At 37.9% G+C, this 24,404-nt stretch overlaps 1 protein-coding gene across 2 annotated transcripts in view; it reads right to left on the bottom strand.

The window, feature by feature from the left end:
- The window catches only part of MXI1 (MAX interactor 1, dimerization protein), a 93,567-nt gene that overhangs the window by 3,287 nt on the left and 65,876 nt on the right, over positions 1-24,404 (bottom strand). For both annotated transcript variants that reach the window (XM_040254410.1, XM_040254411.1), the window contains exons 4-5: positions 3,789-3,903; positions 3,003-3,174 (exon numbers count right to left, since the gene is read on the bottom strand). In XM_040254410.1, the coding sequence (XP_040110344.1) occupies positions 3,003-3,174; positions 3,789-3,903 (287 nt within the window). The remainder of the gene's footprint in view (positions 1-3,002; positions 3,175-3,788; positions 3,904-24,404) is intronic.

Genomic DNA, 24,404 nt, shown 5'->3' with positions numbered 1-24,404 from the left:
TTTTATTGGGTTGGCCATAAAGTTTCTTTGGTTTTTAAGCAAAAATACAAGACAGATTTTTCACTTTCACCAAGCAGTTTACTGAACAACAAATTCAGTTTTGTCCCACTACCTTCTGCCATTTTTCAGGGAACTTCATAATTCCATCTTCCTAAAACTTGGTCTTTTTCAGTAAAGAACTGTTCCAGGTACCTTTTACAGTCTTCCAAAGAACTAAGATTTTTTTTCCATTAAGAAAATTTTGTAAGGGGTGAAATAAATGGAAATCAGAAGGTGGACTGTCTTGTGAATATAGCAGATGAATCAGAACTTCCCAGTCAAGCTATAACAGTTTTTGCCTGGTCATCAAAGAAACAAGCAGTCTTGTGGTACCCTGATGGAAGATAATGCGTTTTCTGTTGACTAATTACAGACGCTTTTCATTGAGTGCTGCTCTCACTTGGTCTAACTAGGAGCAGTACTTACTGTAATTAATCATTCGGTTTTCCAAAAGGAGCTCATGATAGAGGACTCCTTCCAGTTCCACCATATACACAAGATAACCTTTGGATGATGTGGTTGGTGGTGGTTCATTTTGCTTGCTCCGTGATGTCTTCCATTCTAGATTATTGTACAGTATCCACTTTTCATTGTCCGTCAAAATTTGATTTAAAAACCGAATGCTTTTGTTATGTTTCAGCAGAGAATCACATGCAGAAATATAGTCAAGAAGGTTTTTTTCCCACTTATGTGGAACCCAAACAGAGTAATTAACATAATCAAGTTGATGCAAATGATTTTCAGTGCTTTATTTGGATATTCTGAGTATACCAACTGTCTCCTATGCGGTATAACATTTATTGTTCTCAATTAATGTCTCAGTCTGATTGTTATCAACTTCAACCTGACTGTGAAGCATTGTCCAGCAAGAAATCTCCAGCACGAAATTTCACAAACTACTTTTGACATGTTTGAGAAGTCACGGCAACTTCTCCATACACTGCACAAATCTTTTTGTTTCAGTTGCATTTTTACCTTTCTTGAAATAATATTCTGAAAATGTTTTTTTCTTCCATCTTCAATATTAAAATGGCTATGTGAAAATTCACTGAAGTTTTAAAAAATATGCACAGGGATAGAACTATCACAATACAGTCTAATAAAATTGTTGTGAATTGGAAGGACTGATGCTGAAGCTGAAACTCCAATACTTTGGCCACCTCATGTGAAGAGTTGATTCATTGGAAAAGACCCTGATGCTGGGAGGGATTAGGGGCAGGAGGAGAAGGGGACGACAGAGGATGAGATGGCTGGATGGCATCACCCACTCGATGGACATGCGTTTGGGTAAACTCTGGGAGATGGTGATGGACAGGGAGGCCTGGCGTGCTGCGATTCATGGGGTCACAAAGAGACAGGACTGAGCAACTGAACTGAACTGAAGCAATACTAGACCCATCTTATGGAAAAAAATCAAATGAACTTTTGGCCAACTCAATATTAATTTTGTGGGACGTTATAACAGTATTATGTATTTTTTTAAGTCCTATTTATTAAAGATACATACTGAAGTATTTAGGAACAAAATGAAATGTTACCTGAGATTTGATTTTTAAAACTTCAGAAAAAATGGTCAGGGCATATGGGTGGTAGAGAACAGGTGAAAAAAGAATGACAAAATGTTGACAGCTGTACAAGCTGGATAATGGATACATGAGAGTTCATTATTCTATTTACTTTATTTAGTATGTGTTCTAAATTTTCCATAATAGGACTTCCCTGGTAGTCCAGTGGTTAGAATCCACCTGCCAGTGCAGGGGACATGGGTTCAATTCCTGGTTCAGAAAGATTCCACATACCTCAGGGCAGCTAAGCCCATATGCCGCAACTATGAGCCTGGGCTCTAGAGCCCAACGAGAGCAGTTACTGCCATGAGAAGCTTGTACACTGCAATGAAGAGTGGCCTAGAGGAACCTCTGGACTACAGCTAGAGGAAAGTCCTTGCACAGCAATCAAAAGTGATAAAAATTGTTTTTCAAATCTCCATAATAAAAAGAAATTTTACAAAATTTTCTTTTTTGTTTCAGAATCCTCAAAATCTTGTGAGCTCTAGTTTCCCAAATATGAAGTGACCACAGTTCACCTCTGGGATCTTTTATTGTGGTGTGAGCCTGATGTGGTGGGAGCTATAGATGAACAGATCATTAAAATTCAAACAATTACAATTTCTTTTCTGGTTGTTTTTTGTTCTTTAATTCTGCCAAAGACAAATGTTCTGGGACAGATGTTACGAGAAATGGAGGGTGTGGTACTTTTAAAATACAGATATAAAAATTAACATCACCAGTAATAAAACATACCAACATCATGTATCTTCCTGATACAATGAACTAAGAAGGGCACAACATCACTTCTGTGGTATTTCTTCCCTCAAATGTGTAACACCTCAGTCCAATAGAAAACATCAGATAAACCCAAGTTGAGGAACACTATAAAATAACTGACCAATATTCTTCAAATGTGTCATGGTCACGAAAGAAAGACTGAAGAAATATTTCTAAGGCAATGGAGATCTTACACTGGATCCTGGATCAGACACAGAACATTATTACGAAAAGTAGTGAAATCTGAATACGGTTAATAGATTAATAGTATTGTATGAATGTTAATTTCTTGGTTTCATAGCTGTATTATGGTTACATAAGATATTAACATTAAGAGGAACCTGGGTGAAGGGTTTATGAGAACTCAACAATTTTCTACAAAAAACTTACAACTTTAAAGTTTTTTCAAAGTGGAATATTTGAGATATATATATATGTATATATATATAAATCAAGAAAAAATGTTCTATAGTTCACACAGGCATTGCTAGACAATGTTGTGACTGCATATAAAATCTAGAATGTTACATACAGTGTTGGTGTAGAAGAAGGAAGCAAACACAATGCCACCCGTCTTACCCTCTAAATTCAGAGACAGGGATGCTTTGTGTTTCATTAGGGAAGAAGCTCACTGCCTACCTCGCTCTGAATCAGAACGATCTGAAGAAATGGTTGATCCAATGCTGTCCATTCGTATTCGTTCCATCTCTTGAGGACCCTGCAGCTGTTCCAGTCGCCGCTTTAAAAATCTCTGTTCTCGTTCCAAGTTCTCTAGCTGGTGCTGGCTCTTCCTTTCAGCTTCTTCAAGTTTCTGAAATGATACAGTGATATTTAAGTTTGTGTGTTGTACAGTACAAACAGTAAAATTAATTCCTAACATGGCAGAAGATTTCTTTGTTGACAGAGAAAACATGAATGACTATACAAGTATATGTGTGTGTATAAAAACATACATAAATATGTATTTTTAAACATCAAAAATAGTTTTTTCTTCACTTTGTGTGTGTGTGTATAATGAATGCTACATTACTAGAACAATATGGAATTTTCAAAGTCTGTCAAGTTATTGCCATAAAAGAGAAACCAGCTCTGCAGTATAGTTTGATGGAAAAACACTGAGGGACACACAGCCAAATGAAGTCATCTCCACCAGAGGGCACAACTGCCTTCCTTCAGGTATCAGCAGAGTAATTGTTATTTTCCTAGTATTCCCAGCTCTTCAAATGGCCATGCTGTCAAAACAATTTAGTGTAATCAGGTTATGTTGCTCCTATCAGATTAGCATTAGATTTTCAGAAAATTTCTCCTGAGGTCAGTCATTAAAGGAGAGTATTGTGAGCTAGCTGATATATGTGGACAGAAATCACTACTAAAAAGAGAGCAGGACTGAGAGAGTCACGTGAAAATATAAAAAAAAATTCCTACCTTGATGTGTGCTTTGGCTTTGTTGAGCAAACCAAGTGTTGTGTGCCTGGTGCAATCTGGTCCTAGTGGAATCAGAACTTTTAAGCGTTCTAAACACAGGCGAAGATGAGCTCGTCTAAGAAAGACAAAGATAAGTCAAATCAGCAGTCTGAATATTTCACTAAAAACACCTTAAAGCCTATTTTAAGACAAATAAGAACTTGCACATTATTCAGTTTCAAAAAAGTATCTGCATGCAAGTGCAGGCGAGCCTACTGGCTTTCAGTTTTCTGCCACTTTCGTTGTATGCTGCAGACATCGGTCACTTAAGATTATTATCCCCAATGGTAATCTGTCACAGGTGATTTAATTTTAACCAGTCCCATAAACTTTCTCAACTGTATTAATGTAGAAGTAGGAAAACACTGGGCAACTGTATTTGATTTTGAATGTATAAAACCAAAGGCTAGGTTAGAGGTTTTCAGCTTCACTACCTGAAAAGGCTCATGAATTTCCATTTCCTCCCTTCCACCTTTCATACACACACACACACACACACACACACACACACACACACTCCTCTCCACAACTGTCGTCATTCTACAGTGTTTATATTATTATGCATTAGTTTAAACCATATAAAATTTCTGATACTAAGCCATTTCTCCCATAAAAATGACAACTTCATATGATCCAACACAACAAAAACAGCAAAATTCTGTGGCCAGTGAGCACAGGGTGAGACAAAATACATGGCTCTACGGTCAATTCCAGGCACTGAGTCAACAACCTATAATATAGTCCCCTGCTTCCTAATATCTAAGTGTATCAGCTGTCACTAGCTTTTCCTTTTTATTTCTCTGTCTCCCTCTCCCCTCTCGTACTACCCACCTCCAATATTCTACACCTGGAAAAAAGCCAGTTGACAGAATTCTTCACCAAAAGTCACTGTGTTCTTTAACACACTCATCCTGTAGGCAGCTTAGGGAAATGTTTCCTGTATATGCTAGCAGAGAGCCTCATGAATTTACATTCCATGTACCCTGTGGGTTCTGCTGTGCTGTGCTTAAGTTGCTCAGTCGTGTCTGACCCTTTGTGAGTCCCTGGATCGTAGCCCGCCAGGCTCCTCTGTTCATGGGGATTCTCCAGGCAAGAGTACTGGAGTGGGTTGCCATGCTCTCCTCCAGGGGATCTTCCCAGCCCAGGGATCGAATGCAGGTCTCTTCCATTACAGGCAGATTCTGTACTAGCTGAGCTACCAGAGAAGCCCATGTGCCCTACAGGAGCTATGATCACCATGATGAGAATTCTGGATACATAATTTCACCCTGAAACAATATTAGTTTACATATCTGGTTCTGTGGTTCATAATGTATAACTTAATCCAGAAGTTAGTAGTATATCTGAAAAGAAAGCCCACAAATGTGTTCACAGATTAATCCTAGTCCTTAAAGAACTATAAATTGAACATTTAGCAACCGTGTCAACTGCCGCAGGAACAAAACATACTCCATTTTCTCCTCAAAGACGGTCAGATGGTTTACTAGCTCACTCGTCAAACTATGCTTTCTCTGTCTTAATACATAAGAAATAATGTCAAGAGAAATTCTCAAATGCTAGCAAGTTCAAGGAGGGATAGCAGAAGGCAGCCAATTATGTCACTGACAGGCAAGGATGTTAAGGGTAGTGAAATGAGGTTTGGCTGATGAATTGTCAAGATTCTTCTAGTACCTACTAGCCAGCATAGTTAGAGGCCTGTTAGCATTTCCGTTCCAAATCTATTGAGTTCAATAACTCAAATCTAGTAATTGGCTCCAGGCTGAAACCTGACATACCTGATGTGGATTAAAATAATTCTGTTTAATTTTCTTTAAAAGTTTATCAATGGATTCCTGGTTAATGAGATTTAACAATTTTAAAGTCACTCTCCTCCCCTGATGTGCAAACCAAAATCATAGAATTTTAATTTTTAATTGTAAAATTTCTTAGGTGAGGACTCTCACATAATCACAGACTAAAACTAAACAAAATAAGGCCCACAGTAAAAAGGGCCTTTAAACTCTTCATTAGGATTATTATGGTATATGCCTAATAACTGAACTCATATGATATGACTGGAGGGTGGAGAGAGACTGGTGGTTCTCTTGCAATAATTAGATGCTCCCAAGAGGGCTTTGAATTCAATCATGTAAAAAAAAAATTGCAAAGTTAACAAGTATTTTGCCAAAGGAATAACTTGTCATATTTAACCCCAGATATTCAGTACATATATACAACTTTTAGTTTAAGAAGTTTCAGATGGTTCCTTACTATAGTTGCATATCAAGAAAAAATGGCAGAGGGCAGCACAGAAAAAAATGGGTGGGTCAATTTCCTGTGTTGTAAAATCTAAGTTAAAGTCATATTAAAATCTAAGCAGAATGTACAGCAACATGGATAAAAGTAGAGATTATCATACTAAATGAAGTCAGTCAGAAAGAGAAAGACAAATACCATATGATATCACTTACATCACAAGTTAATGTATCTACATATAAAACAGACTCACAGACAGAGAGATCAGACTTGTGGTTCCCAAGGTGGGTGGGAGAGGGATGGACTGGGAGTCTGGGGTTGGTAGATGCAAATATTATATTTAGAATGGATGTAACAAAGTCCCAGGTATAGTACAGGGAACTATTTCCAATCTCCTGGGATAAGCCATAATGCAAAAGAATATTTTAAAGAATGTATATATATGTATGTATAACAGTCACTTTGCTGTACAGCAGAGATTGGCATATCAGTGTAAATCAACTAAATAAAAAATGATAAAGATAAAAATAAAATGAACTACGCTTTACTGTGAAAAAATAAAAAATAGGCAGAAATCAACTAACTATTAAAATATTGTTTTTTTCCTTTAAAAAAAATCATTCAGCTGTATATTTATTACATGACTTTTGTGTACTCAGCAATGTTCTTGACGCTTGAGTGGGAGAAGTAAAAAAAAGAAAGGTAAATTTTAGCAGTTTATAATCTAGACTACAGAATGAAACATATTTTGTTTCAGATGGTTCACAATGAAATGAGTCATACAGGTATCAAGGGTGACAGAATCTAAATGAAAGAAGAGATTATAACTGAAGAAGATAGCTTAATAAAAGAGGTTGAAACTTAAAGGATACTGAATTTGTTTATGAAAAAAGCATGGTAATTAAAACAGTAAATAATTTAAAAGTCAAATATTGGGAGCAAGTTTAAACCTAAAATTAAAAATACTTTAGATTTCTTCATTCACAACAAAACAACCGAGTTGGAATTCTATAAGGAAACATCAACCAAGTTCAGCAGTCTGGTGACCTGCAACAGCACTGTCAATCAGGAATTGCCCAGGCAAAAGGAGTCAAGATGCAAGCGATGTCTAAGTGAACCAGGAAGGCAGACTCCCCTCCAAAGTACTGTTAGTCACTACTGAACATTTCTTTAGTCAAGTCAATTTTTTAGACCATTCTTTAAAATTGAAGTGTAATTTACAATGCTGCATCAGTTTCAGGTGTACAGCAAAGTCATTTGGTTTTATATATATATGTGTGTGTGTATATATATACATATATATATATACATACACACACACTTTTTTTTCAGATTCTTTTCCATTATAGGCTACTACAAAATACTGAATATAATTCCCTGTGCTATACAGTAGGTCCTTGTTTGTTTTATATATAGAAGTGTGTATATGTTAATTCCAAACTCCTAATTTAGCTCCCCACCATAATTTTATTTTCTATGTTTGTGAATCTATTTCCATTTCATAAATAAATTCACTTATATTACTTTTTTAGGTTGCACAAATAAGTGATATCATATGTCTTTCTCTATATCTGACTGACTTCACTTAATCTGATAATCTCTACGTTCATCCATGTTGCTGCAAATGGCATTTGATTCTTTTTTATGGCTGAGCTGTGAAGAAAGCTGAGTGCCGAAGAATTGATGCCTTTGAACTGTGGTGTTGGAGAAGACTCCTGAGATTCCCTTGGACTGCAAGGAGATCCAACCAGTCCATTCTGAAGGAGATCAGCCTTGGGATTCCTTTGGAAGGAATGATGCTAAAGCTGAAACTCCAGTCCTTTGGCCACCTCATGCGAAGAGTTGACTCATTGGAAAAGACTCTGATGCTGGGAGGGATTGTGAGCAGGAGGAGAAGGGGACGACAGAGGATGAGATGGCTGGACAGCATCATGGACTTGATGGACGAGAGTCTGAGTGAACTCTGGGAGTTGGTGATGGACAGGGAGGCCTGGCGTGCTGTGATTCATGGGGTCGCAAAGAGTCGGACACGACTGAGCGACTGAACTGAACATTCCATTATGTGTGTGTGTGTGTGTGTGTGTGTGTCTATACACACCACATCTCCTTTATCATTCATCTCTTGGTGAACATTTAGGTTGCTTCCATGTCTTTGCTATTATAAATAGTGCTGCAATAAACATTGGGGTGTACATATCTTTTTGAATTAAGAGTTTTCTCTGGATATATGCTCCAGGAGTGGAATTGCAGGATTATATGGTAACTCTATTTTCAGTTTTTTAAGGACCCTCTATACTGTTCTCCAGGCTTCCCAGGTGGTGCTAGTGGTAAAGAACCTGCCTGCCAATGCAGGAGATCTAAGAGATGTGGGTTTCATCACTAGGTCAGAAAGATCCCCTGGAGGGGGCATGACAACCCACTCCAGTACTGTCGGGAGAATCCCATGGACAGAGGAGACTGGTGGGCTACAGTCCACAGAGTCGCAGAGTAAGATATGACTGAAGCAACTTAGCACGCATGCATGCTTTTCTCCACAGTCCCTGGACCAATTTACATTCCCACCAACAGGGTAGAAGGGTTCCACTACTGAACATTTCTTCAGTCAAGTAGTTTTAAATGTGTTCCAAGATACAGTTTATACCAAGAAAACATACCCTGAGATATGTCTCACAAAGGCCAGTGATGCCATTGTCCATATTTTGTAAGTAGGGTCCTCATGAAGGATAAGTGGTGAATGATGTCCTCTGCTCTTCTAAGGGGACAGGTATATGTGGGGGAGGCAAATGTTATTTCCTCCAGTTTTTGTATTAATACTTGTAAGTGAATCAGGCATTAGGAGAATAGAATAACAAAGGGTTAATAGAAGTTGAAGAAGGCGGAGCCACACTTTTCAAAGTGGCCATTCAAATATTATACACAGTTTTTCCAGGTGCTTATATGCCCCTTTAAGTAAATGCAATGGATTCCCTGTGACTGTAAACTGGAAAGTTAAATCAGAAAATCCATTATCTTTCATATGGAAGTTTTTTCTGTCCAGCAAATTACGGAATGAATTGTATGACAAAATTCTTCTTCCCTTACAATGGTGCTGTGCTGCTCTCCACCCTTTCCCCCAGTCTCCCTGCTGGTAACCAGATTGCAAGCTTAACCACCAATGACCTAGAAAGGCATATCTTTTGATGCCATCTGGTCCTTTCTTTTCTTGCCTTCGTTCTCATATGACTGGTGGCTCTGGAGTCTCCTGTACGGAGTTGCCAAATCATGAACTGTAAGACGCTGGCAGAAGAAAAGAGGACAAGAGACAGAGAAGAATAAAAGCCTGGTTTGATTTGAAAATCCTTATGTACTGAGAAGAAATTTGCAAGTATCGTAACATGATGTTTTTCAAGTCGTCAAGGAGTGGAGGAACCGACATGAAGAATTCATGAAAGGCATGGTCCTGCACCAACAGTCAAAGTGTAAGAAAGTTGGGGAAACTTAAGGCTGTCATTCTGAATATTCTGATGAACACTAGACTAACAACCAATAGGAAAAACATAACATTGTAAATTTACATGGTTAAACCTGATGGAAAAAAATTTAGCACCCTGGTTAGCGTTTACCCAACTTTTCACAACACATTGATAGCTCAATAAGAACTATACAACTAAAATCTTTCCTAATTTAGCATGTGTGACTATAAAGCAAAATTAGGATTAGACTGTAAAGCAAAATTAGGATTGTAGCAGGAGATGCCCTGTGAGAAAACCGGAGTCTCCTTGCAGAGAGTGAGGCAGCAAGACAATGAAAAGATAGCAAAGTAATTTTATTTTCAAAGACACTTTGAGGTCTGTTTTAAAATGAGATATAAAAGTGGGTTTTTCCCAGGGGAAGAGGCAATTCCCAGTGACTAACCCTGTTAGAGAGAAGGTCCTATCAAAATTACCCACACCTTCCAAAAGGGCAAGCCCCTTGTGGGAAAAGGAACAATTAGAGTCTGTTTGGCTTTTATTTTGGTAGATTGGGATCATTTTTCCCTAAAGGAACCAGTGCTGCTTTTGATTTCAAACCTTGTAAACTTTACTGCCAAACTGAAATATCACAGAACATGAGGGGAAATGATTTTGCTATAAAATGGCCCCTGCTAGTAGCTATGATATTTTAAAGCATAGGTATATCAACCAGAAGAGGCACACACAGTGTTGAGGGAATAGAGGGGAAAGAATTCCCTTTCAGAAAAAAATCGCAAGTATCATATGATGATGTTTTTCAAGTTGTCTCTTGAAATTCTTACCCCTTTGCCCAACAACAATAAGAAATTTAACACCTGCCCAGCCTCACAAACCATCCGTTGGCTGATGCCCTTGGAGGCACGGTCCTTCACTGGAACTTGCTTGTCTTTCATTTCTCCACTACGGGATACCAAGACTTTGCCAAGTAACTAAATAAAAATGGAAAACAAGTCAAGTGATAGGGACAGTACTTGTATTTTCCTCTCTGTTGAATGTTATGCAACGGGCTGACTCCTCCCTTGAGCCACATTCTTCAAAGCTGCAGTGGCTCGTGGCCAGGATTCCCAACTACACAACACTTTTGTACATGACAGCAGCTAGCTGCTTATCCTACACACTTTATATTCCAGCATTTCTCTAAAATGTAACATGTTGAGAATTTTCTCAAAATCTTCAAAGTTACCAAAAAAACAAAAACAAAAACCTTCCTGCTTCCTTTTCTTATTAAAAAATGACATTAAAGATATTATAGATCCAGAATCTAAGCATGATCATGCTACTCATGAATTTTATTTACAAAAACTGATTTCATATGCTACTGTTCAGCTTATCCTATTTGTGAAATAAGCTTTAGACATTCCCATAAAATGGCGCATGATAATTATATGTTTCATTTACAGTTTATATATTATCTACTTCATAAAAAAATAAACAGACTATTAACTCCCAGTGAGTAACATGGTAAGTGGCATTTTCCTAGCATCAGAATTGACTGTGGTATCATGGGGTTTAATGACAACAAAATTAAAACTTAGGAGAATAGCTAGGACCCTCTTCTCACTCTTCAAAAAAAAAAAAAAAGGTGCTTTCATTAATACTCCCCTTAATTCATCTGGTATGTTATAAAATAACCAGATAGGAATATCAACAAGTGCTATGATGAAGTTGTAAATTATATATAAACTACATAATATTATAATAATATAAATTATTCTATAGTCACATTATCCACCTCACCACTAACAGGCTCATCTATATACAGGATAAGGAATAAAATCAGTAAGGTTGAGATACACATTACTCATCCTTCAAAGATTTTTTTAAAATCACCTTCTCCCAATAAAATAAAAGTAGTTCTACTCCGGGTTAGGGAGCCAGACAGTATTTAAAGCCAGAAAGTTAAACACAGTATGCCTTCCAGAAGTCACAGTTTTCCTCAAAGATTCGGGAAAAGAACACTATTTTATATAGAAACAAACAGATAATGTAAAGTGTATTTTTAAAATAAAAAACTTCAAACAAATCTCGCATTATTTCACACTACAACCTAGGACCTCCAGGAATCTATGTTAAACTATTAAAGCAAATTACCACAGATCACTATAAGAGCTTGGGACTTCAGAACACCAATTCTGGATTACTGTTGGGATTATGTTTTTCAAAGGTTTAGAGAGAGAGAAAAAGTTGGGGGGGGGGCAAGTGAATGGGGGAGAAATGTGAGTACTCAATAAATTAATGATGACGAATAGTGGCATATTCTTTCTTAAGCTACACAGATTCTATATAGGCTGAAATTTCATTTACTCTTCACAACTCAGAGATATGAAGACAATGAACTGCCAGTCAGTCAATAACAATGACCATCAGCAAACAAGCTATACCCTATTATGCCACTGAATTACATGCTGTAAAAAAATTTTAAAGATGACAGTAGTAATCTTTATCTGTCTGAAAATGCTATAATCTGACCTGCCTACCACCCTTCAAGCCCCACTGGTCATTATCCATTACCTTTTGCAAAACTCTTCCACAAACCAAAGGTTCCTATTTTCTGACTTCTCTACCTGGAATGCCCTTTCCTCCACTGTCCAATGGGCATCTAACTCATTCATCAATCCACAAACTACTGTTTCTTCCATGAGGGCTTCTGTGCCATATCACCTTTCTCAGATAATAAACACTTGATTTTTACACTAATCACATTATATTCTAATTATCTTCCAGATTAGAATAAATCCATACTTTTTAGTCATTTCAGTTCTTCCAATAACCAAACAGAAAAATGGCCCATGGTGGGGAGAAGAGATGTAACAATTTCCAATGGATATTTCTGGGCCTCTGTAACTCACTAAAGTTGATGTAGTAATACAGGGGCCTCCAAACAGTATAATCAGATGGCAGGCCAACATACACAAGTGACCTGCTTACAGATGTTGGAATCTATACTTTGGTGTGCAGCTGAGGTCATCACCAAAGACAACTACATGTAGAGTAACTGACAATTCTCCAACCAACTCTTGTTTAGGGCTGACATCTCTCTTAATAGTGAAGCAGAGGGCTGGGAATTGCAGCCATTACAACAGAGTAACTTATTAAAGTATTGACAGTGCTGGGGACTAGGACCACAATGTCAAATCCACAGATAATTTTTTAAAATCCAATTTTTTTGGTCACCAATATCAACTTTCTGACCTTACTGACAGGCCTCCTAGCATGCAGATAATCTGATTTAAGTTTGGCCTCTGTTCCAGCTGTTGTTCAAGAAACGGTGGTAATGACAACTATGATGACAGGAAGGCAATTATTAACGAGAAAAGAGAAAAGAAAAAAAAGGTAAGAAAACCCAAGTATGAGAGGGAAAAGTCTAAAAAGAAATACTCCACACTGCAAAAGGGGAAAATATTAAATGAATGTTTTTTAATCTCATTTGATAACATGAGAAACTCATGTTTGCATAGTTTTACAAGATCCCAGGATTGCTGATCACTTGACGTCTACCTAACAGAAGCAGAAGATATTAAGAAGAGGTGGCAGGAATACACGGAAGAACTGTACGAAAAAGATCTTCACGACCCAGATAATCACAATGGTGTGACCACTCACCTAGAGCCAGACATCCTGGAATGTGAAGTCAAGTGGGCCTTAGGAAGCATCACTACGAACAAAGCTAGTGGAAGTGATGGAATTCCAGTTGAGCTATTTCAAATCCTGAAAGATGATGCTGTGAAAGTGCTGCACTCAATATGCCAGCAAATTTGGAAAACTCAGCAGTGGCCACAGGACTGGAAAAGGCCAGTTTTCATTCCAATCCCAAAGAAAGGCAATGCCAAAGAATGCTCAGACTACCACACAATTGCACTCATCTCACATGCTAGTAAAGTAAAGCTCAAAATTCTCCAAGCCAGGCTTCAGCAATACATGAACCATGAATTTCCTGATGTTCAAGCTGGTTTTAGAAAAGGCAGAGGAACCAGAGATCAAATTGCCAACATCCACTGGATCATGGAAAAAGCAAGAGAGTTCCAGAAAAACATCTATTTCTGCTTTATTGACTATGCCAAAGCCTTTGACTGTGTGGATCACAATAAACTGTGGAAAATTCTGAAAGAGATGAGAATACCAGACCACCTGACCTGCCTCTTGAGAAATCTGTATGCAGGTCAGGAAGCAACAGTTAGAACCGGACATGGAACCACAGACTGATTCCAAATAGGAAAAGGAGTACGTCAAGGGTGTATATTGTCACCCTGCTTATTTAACTTATATTCAGAGTACATCATGAGAAATGCTGGACTGGAAGAAACACAAGCTGGAATCAAGATTGCCAGAAGAAATATCAATAACCTCAGATAGGCAGATGACACCACCCTTATGGCAGAAAGTGAAGAGGAACTAAAAAGCTTCTTGATGAAAGTGAAAGAGGAGAGTGAAAAAGTTGGCTTAAAGCTCAACATTCAGAAAATGAAGATCATGGTATCTGCTCCCATCACTTCATGGGAAGTAGATGGGGAAACAGTGGAAACAGTGTCAGACTTTATTTTTGGAGGCTCCAAAATCACTGCAGATGGTGACTGCAGCCATGAAATTAAAAGACGCTTACTCCTTGAAAGAAAAGTTATGACCAACCTAGATAGCATATTCAAAAGCAGAGACATTACTTTGCCGACTAAGGTCCATCTAGTCAAGGCTATGGTTTTTCCTGTGGTCATGTATGGATGTGAGAGTTGGACTGTGAAGAAGGCTGAGCGCCGAAGAATTGATGCTTTTGAACTGTGGTGTTGGAGAAGACTCTTGAGAGTCCCTTGGACTGCAAGGAGATCCAACCAGTCCATTCTGAAGGAGATCAGCCCTGGGATTTCTTTGGAAGGACTGATGCTAAAGCTGAAATTCCAGGACTTTGGCCACCTCATGTGAAGAGTTGGCTCATTGGAAAAGACTCTGATGCTGGGAGGGATTGGGGACAGGAGGAGAAGGGGACGACCGAGGATGAGATGGCTGGATGGCATCACTGACTTGATGGACGTGAGTCTGAGTGAACTCCGGGAGTTGGTGATGGACAGGGAGGCCTGGCGTGCTGCGATTCATGGGGTCACAGAGAGTCAGACACGACTAAGCGACTGAACTGAATTGAACTGATAGCATAGAACATATAAATTTTTTTTTACTGACCTGCATTCATCTCTAAGGGAGACGACTATTGACAGCATTTGAAAAAAATTAAAACCTGGCTCCAGAGGCATATGTTCTCTACTGAAACTCCCACAAGGAACCCAATCTCCAAAGTGATTTAACAGATTTTATTTGCTTGATGTCCATTCTACGCTCAACTTAGCTGCCATGCATATATCTCATTCCCTCTCTTACCTGTTTACGAGGATTTGGTTTTTCCTTTAAAACAAACAAACAAACAAACAAAAAACGATCACTCATTCACCATATTTCTTTGGTCACACAAGAACTTTCTGTATTCCAAGTTTCAAAGTCTGGGAAATAGGGCTACATCACTGGTGAAAACAGTGGCAATTTGTTCTAAATACAAAATAGCTTATTTTCCTTTGGCAACTCTCCAGGGTTTTGGGTGGAGGGGAAGGATACTTCTCTCTGGAGAGATCAGGCTCTGAACCTGGCCTAATGTCAAAACTGGGCTGTGGGTGGGAAAGAAATGTTTTTAAATTATTTATCTTTCACATCAGTTTGGAAACTGATTAAAGATTTTTGCATTATTAACAGTTTTTCTACTCTCCAGTCTTTTGTTGGTGTTCATCCCTATTCTGGCAGCCCCCATTGGCTGATTTAATGGTACCAAGGGGCTGAGAAGTGTTGCTGTCCAAAAGAAAAAGCATTCTCTCACAGGGACTGGGAAGGCAATCTGCAGTCACAACAGTAGCTACTTGTTAATTTTCTATTTGAAACACAGTGATGTCAATAGCATTGTACCCTGCCAGCCACCATGGGGTAAAAGTACATTTTGAAACCAAAACAAACTTCCTACGTGCTGGTAAGTCAGATTTGAGACACGGAGATAACGTTCTTTAAGACACTGCCCTAGTTTTATATACAAAAACGCACACAACCAGCATTAGTCTACTATTCCACAAAAGCTGAAGTCTAACTCTCACAGCTGCATTCATACCCATTGCCCAGTACAATTTATCAAACCATAGTCCAGGATGGAAAACGGAAATGAAGAAATATTGTTACTGATTGCTAATAGAGTGGCGATCCTACTTAGCACAAACAGCACGCTCCCAGAGTGCTTTGTTATGTAAATGTTCACTTGGAAGCAGAAAATGAAAACAGCCTAACACCTTTAAAAATAGCCCCACTATTAAGATGTGATTAGTGTAACAGTTCACTTTAAGGAGGTGTATTCACTTAGGAGGAAAGACATCTTTTCTTAAATGGAACAGGAACACTCCAGCATCCCTGGAAGATGAATATTCACAATTTGGACTGAATATAAGTAACCTGAAATAGAAAGCTGAATGATTGAAACTGGTGACCAGGCTTGCCACTGGCAGACGGCACAATGGTTTGATATTGCTGGACATCTTCCAATTTAGTCAATCCAGCTAGGGATTATTTTTAAAGACCCATTTTAGCAAAATTTCCCCAAAATCAAAATGCAGGGGTTTCTGATTTTGTTTTTGTTTTGGAGAGGCAAAATTTGGGGCAGGAAAAGGGTAACAAAGAGCAATTGTTGGTCAGTGTATAATTTTTTAAATATTAATCCTAAAGTATTTGTAGGATATTTGGAATCTCTACAAGAATAAAGATACACAGAATTTTAAACATGCCACAGTCATAACAATGACAGAGAATTAATGTTTTTATTTCAAAGTTACTTAACTCTTCTGATCTTTCTCTTTCATTATACTATATCACATTTTCTTTTCTGACCACAAAGGGCCCAACTGAAGAGTAGTTTTTGAGAGTTGCTTTTGGAGGCAGCTTCACATTACACCTGGCACCAATCTTGGGCATGCTCTCTTCTGATAAAACAGAAATTTTTTTTTTATTGCTGTATTAGGGCACTGACAGATGAGCATTTTTAAGCAGGTAGAAAATGAACACGCTTTAAAAACTAGTTTTAAAAACCCTTCTGAAAAGGAAAACTAGTTTTAAAAACCCTTCTGAACACGCTTTAAAAACTAGTTTTAAAAACCCTTCTGTTAATTATTCAAAGAATTAACAACAATTACAGTAGTCTCTTAAAAGACAAACTTTTACCAGTAAAAGACTGGGTTCAAATTAAGACTGGGTTGCAACACTACACTATGCAACTTGTTTCTATTTGTCTAAATCTTAGTTTGACTCTCCTCTGGATAAGCCCAGAAAAAAAATCAAATGAGAGAAGAATCAGAGAGCTAATATTTATTTTGTATGATTCCAGCCACAATACCATTATAGTTTTCTGTTCAAGAAGAACTACTACAAGAAGTGCCATTACACTTTGTTTCTGGAGAACAGAGCTGAAAAATCTATATTGTTCAGTGGGTTTGAGAAGGAAAAGTCAGGCTGAGCGAACATGTTCCATTTTGTTAACACTGCCAATCAAAATCCTGACTGTTCATCAGGGGAGGCTGTGTGGCTCTCTCGCCTAAGTATACTCCAACAACAACATAAAAACTGTTGACTCAACCAAAGAAGGTGGTAGAGTTTGGAGGTTAAGTTTGGTTATAATTCCTTTCAGGTATTAGAAATATTACAAGGTGAAAGTCTTGAAACATCTTTCAGGATCACCAATATCTCTAACCTCAGGAAACAAAAGATACATGAAGGATCCTTTGAAATGAATAAGACCCCAAATTTTATTCAGCATTCTTCTAAACACACCAATATTTCCTGAATATTGCAAGCCAAAAAATACATGTTTTTCTGACCCAATACACGCAGCAGTAAATGCCAACTGCTTTCAAGGGAGTTCTAAGAGCCCAGTATCACCAACTTGTTCTTTAGGAAAACCCTCCTCCATTTCAAAAATAGCAGTCTTGCAAAGTCGTTCAGCTCTATCTAAATTGTGTTATGTTTACAAATGTTTTAACTGCAAAGACGGAATTTCCAATTGAAAAAGAGCCTTACTTAGAAAAGCCTGAATTTTTTTTACAGCTATGCCAAATACAAGCTGTTCTGTAAAGAAATAATTGTGAATCAGCTTGGAATAAAGTGAATCAAGACAGAAAAACCATACAGACATTACAGCCCTAGAGAAAAATTCAATAATTGGTCACACCAATGATTCAAATGCCAAAAAGTAAGTTTTTGTCAGTGACGCCAACAGGCTTGGCAAAACTTAAAATGATGGTTGTCCTCCATGAATATACCTATATATTACAGAGACATATCCCTAACATCTTCCTACTAAAGTCCAATAGCAATGTTCTTTCAAAGAACTGATCTAAATTGGTTTGATTTTATTTTCATTTTTTATTAGGGTAATAAATAGTTAGCATTCACTGGGTAAAGCAGGCCTGTCCTTGTTTTTCTTTAATCTGAAAATTCCTCCTTTAAGGTTTCAAAACTTCAAAGGAGTATACTTTCTAATTCTATTCCATTGTGATTTTTGGTGAAAAAAACCTTAGCTGTACTCCTTAATTTCCAGATTTCTCTCTTGTTCTAATTTAGGTACTGTATTTCCAGATTAAAAAGATAATTTCTCTCATCTAATTTTAGATTATTTGAAGGCTCAGCATTGCTCTTATTTCGGGATAAAAGTACTAGAAGATAAACGAGTCTATAAAAACAGATTTTTTGGTAGTGGCATAAAATCCTATATCAACTTCCCAATCAGTTTTCAGGTATACTTAAAAGCGACAGGGTTGTATGTTGAAATTTGTAAAAGTCAACGATCTACAGTTGATGTACTAGAGCAGGCATAAAGTTTACAAAGGCACAGGACTTCTCAGATATATCTTGTTCAGGGTTCTCTGGTAAAGGATAAATTGAGAAGCATTCAGATGAAATATAAGTTACAAGGGTAAATACAGGATTGCAAAAGTGACTTGGCTCTTCATCATAAAGGGCTTACTAGAATAAAATGAGCACTTCAACAGAACTCCAAAACAAAATGACATCTAAGAGAGTCTAGAGAGCTAAGGAAACAGGCCTTCGGTATTACCCTTATTTCCCTGAAGCTATAGCAGATGTATCTTCTCCAGTTGAAGGTCTTGGCTGTTTGCACAGACACTTGGGCCTTCACCTACACTGCACTACATAAGAGGGACAGCCCAAGTAGACATCCCTTCATAGGGAAAACGCAGCATTAACAATGACACTGTATTTTAGCTGTCATTAGAGACATACCAGGAAAGCAACTATAGATTAAGAGAATAAGAAGGCCTTATCATATTCTCTAAATGTGGTCCCAGGCTCATATCTGTGGAGAAGGAAATGGCAACCCACTCCAGTATTCTTGCCTGGAGAATCCCAGGGACAGGGGAGCCTGTCCGACAGAGTCGGACACGACTGAAGCGACTTAGCAGCAGCAGCAGAACGGTCATACCTATCTCATCCATGCTAAATAGCTAAAAAAGTCTACTTTCACCCCAGAATAAGTGACAAATCATACTTTAATGACTAAAAAACAAGAAAGTTTCAGATGCAGCATTTCTCTTGAAAACCCTTTCAAACATAATGACAATGTTTTAAAACTAATTCTGGCTAACTCCTACAGAGAATCATGCAAGTCACAAAAATAATCACTCCTAAGGTGTTCAGGGCTTCCCTGGTGATGCAGAGGTTAAAGCGTCTGCCTGCAATGCGGGAGACCTGGGTTCGATCCCTGGGTCGGGAAGATCCCCTGGAGAAGGAAATGGCAACCCACTCCAGTATTCTTGCCTGGAGAATCCCATGGACGGAGAAGCCTGGTGGGCTATAGTCCACGGGGTCGCAAAGAGTCGGACACGACTAAGCGACTTCACTTTCAAGATGTTCATACCAACTTCAGCCCATGATAACCCCCTGCTTTGAGTTTACCTCAACTCCCATCTGGGACACACATAACATAGCAATTAATTACATATTATTTGTAGGGGCTTTATAAAATCTTTTGTCTTCTACCTAATTGGACTAAAAATCCTCAAAAGCAGGGCCTGGAATTTCTCCTTCTCTTATCCTATCCCCAGTACCAAGCACACAGTCAAAGACTAATAAGTGCTTGTCAGCTGATTTGTAATTATCTTTATTATCTTTAAGAGTCCACTGTCAGTGCCAGGAATTAAGCCACTTCAAATGAACTCCCAGGCTTCTCTGGTGGCTTACTTGGTCTAAGTGTCCACCTGCCATGCAGGAGACCCAGGTTCATTCCCGGAGTTGGGAAGATCCCCTGGAGAAGGGATTGTCTACCCACTCCAGTATTCTAGCCTAGAGAATCCCACTGACAGAGGAGCCTGGCAGGCTACAGTCCATGGGATTGCAAAGAGTTGGACATGACTGAGCAACTAACACTTTCACACTTGCACAAATGATCTCCCATTTCCACACAAATATTTTTAATTAGAAAACATGACCTTGGGGTTAATAGTATGTAAGACTGTTAAAGAGACATTATCATAGACATCTGACTATTACCAATAACTTCTGTCATCCTAGATTGATATTCAAAGGAAGATCAAAACAAATTCTAAATTATCAAGATCATGGAAGTCTGAAACAAATCCTAAACCTAAATTTTCAACATACTTCTGAGTACAAAGTGCAAAGGGTAGAGCGGGGCGGGGGGGGGGGGAGAGGTCAAACTGTATCTTGTTGGAAACAGTAAAACTGCTGCTAAAAGACAAAAACTGTTTATCCCTAACCACTGTTTGTTGGACCTGTACTAGCATCCACCCAACTCTTCAAAGTACTCAAAGCTCTACCAAAAATGTTGGGAAACCTCCAATTAACTTTCACTTTCTCAGCAGAGGTAGGCCATTTTGCACATCGAAGCTGCCAAGTTTAAACATATATCTGAGTTTCAGCTTGCTAACTCTAAATCAAGAAATCCTAGATAGAAGTAAAATATGGTTCTTTATATTATTTCTAAAAAAATTTCTCCATAGAGGACTACTATCTGAAAAAAAATTAATTTTAAAGTACTAACCAGAAAATAACCTGAAGTTAATGTTTAAAAATCCATTTTTCCTATTCCATTCAACTATTACTAAACTAAGTATGTTGACTATAACTTTATTGTAGCAAACTGTAAGACCAATTAAAAGTTTAGAAAATAGCAGATATCTACTTACTTTATCATAAGTAAATTAACCTACATATCTTTGTATGAAAATAAAAAATCTAGGATCTCAAGAATAGGGGATAACTAACACCTAATATCTTCCCTTCCAAGCAGAACAGATCCAAGTGTGATAAACCTGATTGTTTTTAAAATTTCTTTTAAAAAAAACGCTCAACAGAGCAAGAACAAGTTTTAACACACCATATTTGAAATTCACTAGTTACAGATCACTTTCTATTTAATAAACTTGTTATCTCTACTTTAATTACTTCACAGCTTTCAGAAGAGCCAAACTCATAGCTAGTTTTTAAGCAAATCTACACATACAGACTGCTGCTAAGTCGCTTCAGTCATGTCCGACTCTGTGCGACCCCACAGATGGCAGCCCACCAGGCTCCCCTGTCCCTGGGATTCTCCAGGCAAGAACACTGGAGTGGGTTGCCATTTCCTTCTCCAATGCATGAAAGTGAAAAGTGAGAGTGAAGTCGCTCAGTCGTGCCCGACTCTTAGCGACCCCATGGACTGCAGCCTACCAGGCTCCTCCATCCATGGGATTTTCTAGGCAAGAGTACTGGAGTGGGTTGCCACTGCCTTCTCCGACACATACAGACACACATATACATAAACGCTTTTAAATTCTCACATAACAGAAATGGCTCTAGATGAATACCCTCCAGTGTTCTTGCCTGGAAGAAGAGAAGAGACGCAGGTTTGATCCCAGGGTAGGGAAGATCCCCTGGCAACCCACTCCAGTATTCTTGCCTGGAGAATCCCATGGACAGAGGAGCCTGGGGGGCTACAATCCATTGGGTCGCAAAGAGTCAGACACAACCAAAGAGACTTAGCAAATTCAATACTAACTGGCCATATTTGGCTAGAAGCATTTATGGAAATTCTCAGCATTCTGTGATGTTTTTCTAAAGCTAATAATTGTAAACTAGGAGAGACATTAGCCTTCCAAAAAAGAAGGGAAGCAGCCTAAATGTCCTTCAGCAGAGGAATGGATAAAGATGTAGTACCTATGTACCATGAAATATTATAAAAAAGAATGAAATAATGCCATTTACAGGAACATGGGTGGACCTGAGATTATACTTCACATACTAAGTCAGACAAAGACAAATATCATATGATATCACTCATATATCTAATTTTTTAAAAGGGATACAAATGGACTTATTTACAAACAGAAACAGACTTAGAGATATTGAAAACCAACTTATGGTTACCAAAGGGGAAATGTGGGTGGAGGGAGGAGGGATAAATCAGGAGCTTGGAATGAACATAAATATAATACCAAATATAAGACAGATAACGAACAAGGACCTTCTATATGTCACAGGGAACTCTACTCAATATTCTGTGATAAACTTTAAGAAAAAAGAATCTAAAAAAAGAATGAATATATGTATATGTATAACTGAATCACTCTGCTGTACACCTGAAACTAATACAACATTGTAAGTCAACTATACTCCAATAAAATTACAAAAAAAAAAGAATGTCTTCCCAAGGTGCCACCCAAGAACAATGTTCTAAATGATCATGGAAACTTCCATGTAATCTATTTAGATAATTCTACAGGCTTTTAATGATGTCAAATTAAACAGCTATCAGAATAAATCAAGTTACCAAAAACTCACACAACTGTAAATAAACATTATAGGGACGAGTGTGTATCACAAAAAGCAAGCTAATATGTAAAAGATGTTAATATCTTAGAGCTATGTAGACAGAAAATAAGGAAACAACACATCAATGGTAAGACACTTGTATAAAATTTTATACAAGACACTTGTATAAACATTTTGAGGGAAATGTTTTCATAATAACAACAACAAAAGAACAGTCTGCCATGGCTTCTAGCTACTTACAGGAAAATTTTAAGTCATAATTGAGTTTTTTGGTCTGCTATACCCAATTCAGGTATATAGACATGTACGTATATCTGTAAAAACATCACACTCAAGAAGCATTTTCCCATGGTACAACTTTAGTAGAGGGCCCATTATGAAGCACAATCACCACATATTTCCTAAGTGGGTCATATTACCTAGAATATCCTATGAGGACAAACTGTTCTCTCTGAAGCAGGAGTGGAGAACAAAAGTATTTTCCTTGGAAAGGGAAGATATTTTCAGGGCAGCAAGTATCTCACTATGTGCCTTCCTAAAATATTTTCTATCTTGAAGGGGCAGGTTTCAAAAAAAACCCAGCTATTTATTTGACTTGGCATTTAACTTTTTTTCTTCTTAATCTAACACAATGTGCATAGCCAGCTATAAAAATCAAACAAAAATGGAAATTACTAATTCACTAAGTACCTGTTACATGCAAGACCCTGGTCAGATATAAAGACATTGAGTTAGAGTCTCCACATGGGCTATATGTGATCCAGAAAGGAAGGACATTACAGTATTTATGGGTTAAAGTTCACATAAGTGACACAATGAACAGATGGGAATTTCGAAGAGATACCATTTTAGACAAACAGAAAAGACTCTGTGAAAAATGTAACTTAGCTGTACCTTGAAAGCGTGTGAAAAAGTTCTGCTCTGGGAATCGGAAAATCCAGACTCTCATCCTGACTCTGTTATTAGCTTGGTGGAGCTAATAACACTTGGAGGAACTTAGTTTTCCTTATCCATTAAAAGAGAATACTAGACTAGATGATTTTTAAGGATCCTTCCAGCTTTATTATCTATGGAAATGTAGAGACAGAATTACATTTATCACCTTTCATAAAAATCTTTCAGTTCACAAGTAATAACTCTTACTATAAAAATTCTAACAAAATCAACAAGATAGCTTCTCCTTGTCTGTCACTCCCTTCCCCAGAGGCAACAAAGTGTTTCAGTTTGACATGTATCTTTCCTATGTATTTACACATTTAATTGTTATTAACATCAGTCCAACCTAAAGGAAATCAGTCCTGAATATTCACTGGAAGGACTAATGCAGGAGCTGAAACTCCAATACTTAGCCACCTGATGTGAAGAACTGACTCATTTGAAAAGATCCTGATGCTGGGAAAGATTGAAGGCGAGAAGAGAAGGGGATGACAGAGGATGAGATGGCTGGATGGCATCACAGACTCAATGGACATGAGTCTGAGTAAACTCTGGGAGTTGGTGATGGACAGAGAGCCTGGCATGCTGCGGTCCATGGGGTCACAAAGAGCTGGACATGACTGAGTGACTGAACTGAACTGAACATAAATGAGATACTGGAAATACCACTTTTCAATTTGCTTTTTTTCATTTAATATATCTTTGAAATCTCCATATATACACATAGAAATCTATAGCATTGTTTTCAACCAATACAAAGTACACATGTTTTATCATTTAGCCATTTCCCCTTTGATCAGAATTCACGTTACTTCTAACTTGGAGTTATTATAAACATTTTTGTTATTCTTATTCATACCTTACTGTGCATTAGACGTTCAAAAGGGGCGTGTGGGGGTGAGGGTGGGTGGGGATGGAGTAAGGAATCTGAGCTAAAAACACAAAGGTAGAAAATAGAGGAAGATGAAGAAGTTCAAAACAGGCATTCTTATTTTCAGCAAAGGAGGAAATGGGAGTCACAAAATATACTAGAAGTATCTTTAGACTAGGATTGAGAGACATGGGT

This window comes from Oryx dammah, unplaced genomic scaffold (assembly GCF_014754425.2).
Source record: "Oryx dammah isolate SB20612 unplaced genomic scaffold, SCBI_Odam_1.1 HiC_scaffold_14, whole genome shotgun sequence".
Classification (NCBI taxonomy): domain Eukaryota; kingdom Metazoa; phylum Chordata; class Mammalia; order Artiodactyla; family Bovidae; genus Oryx; species Oryx dammah.
The sequence above is the reverse complement of the archived record's forward strand: the minus strand, read 5'-3'. Positions and strand labels throughout refer to the sequence as shown.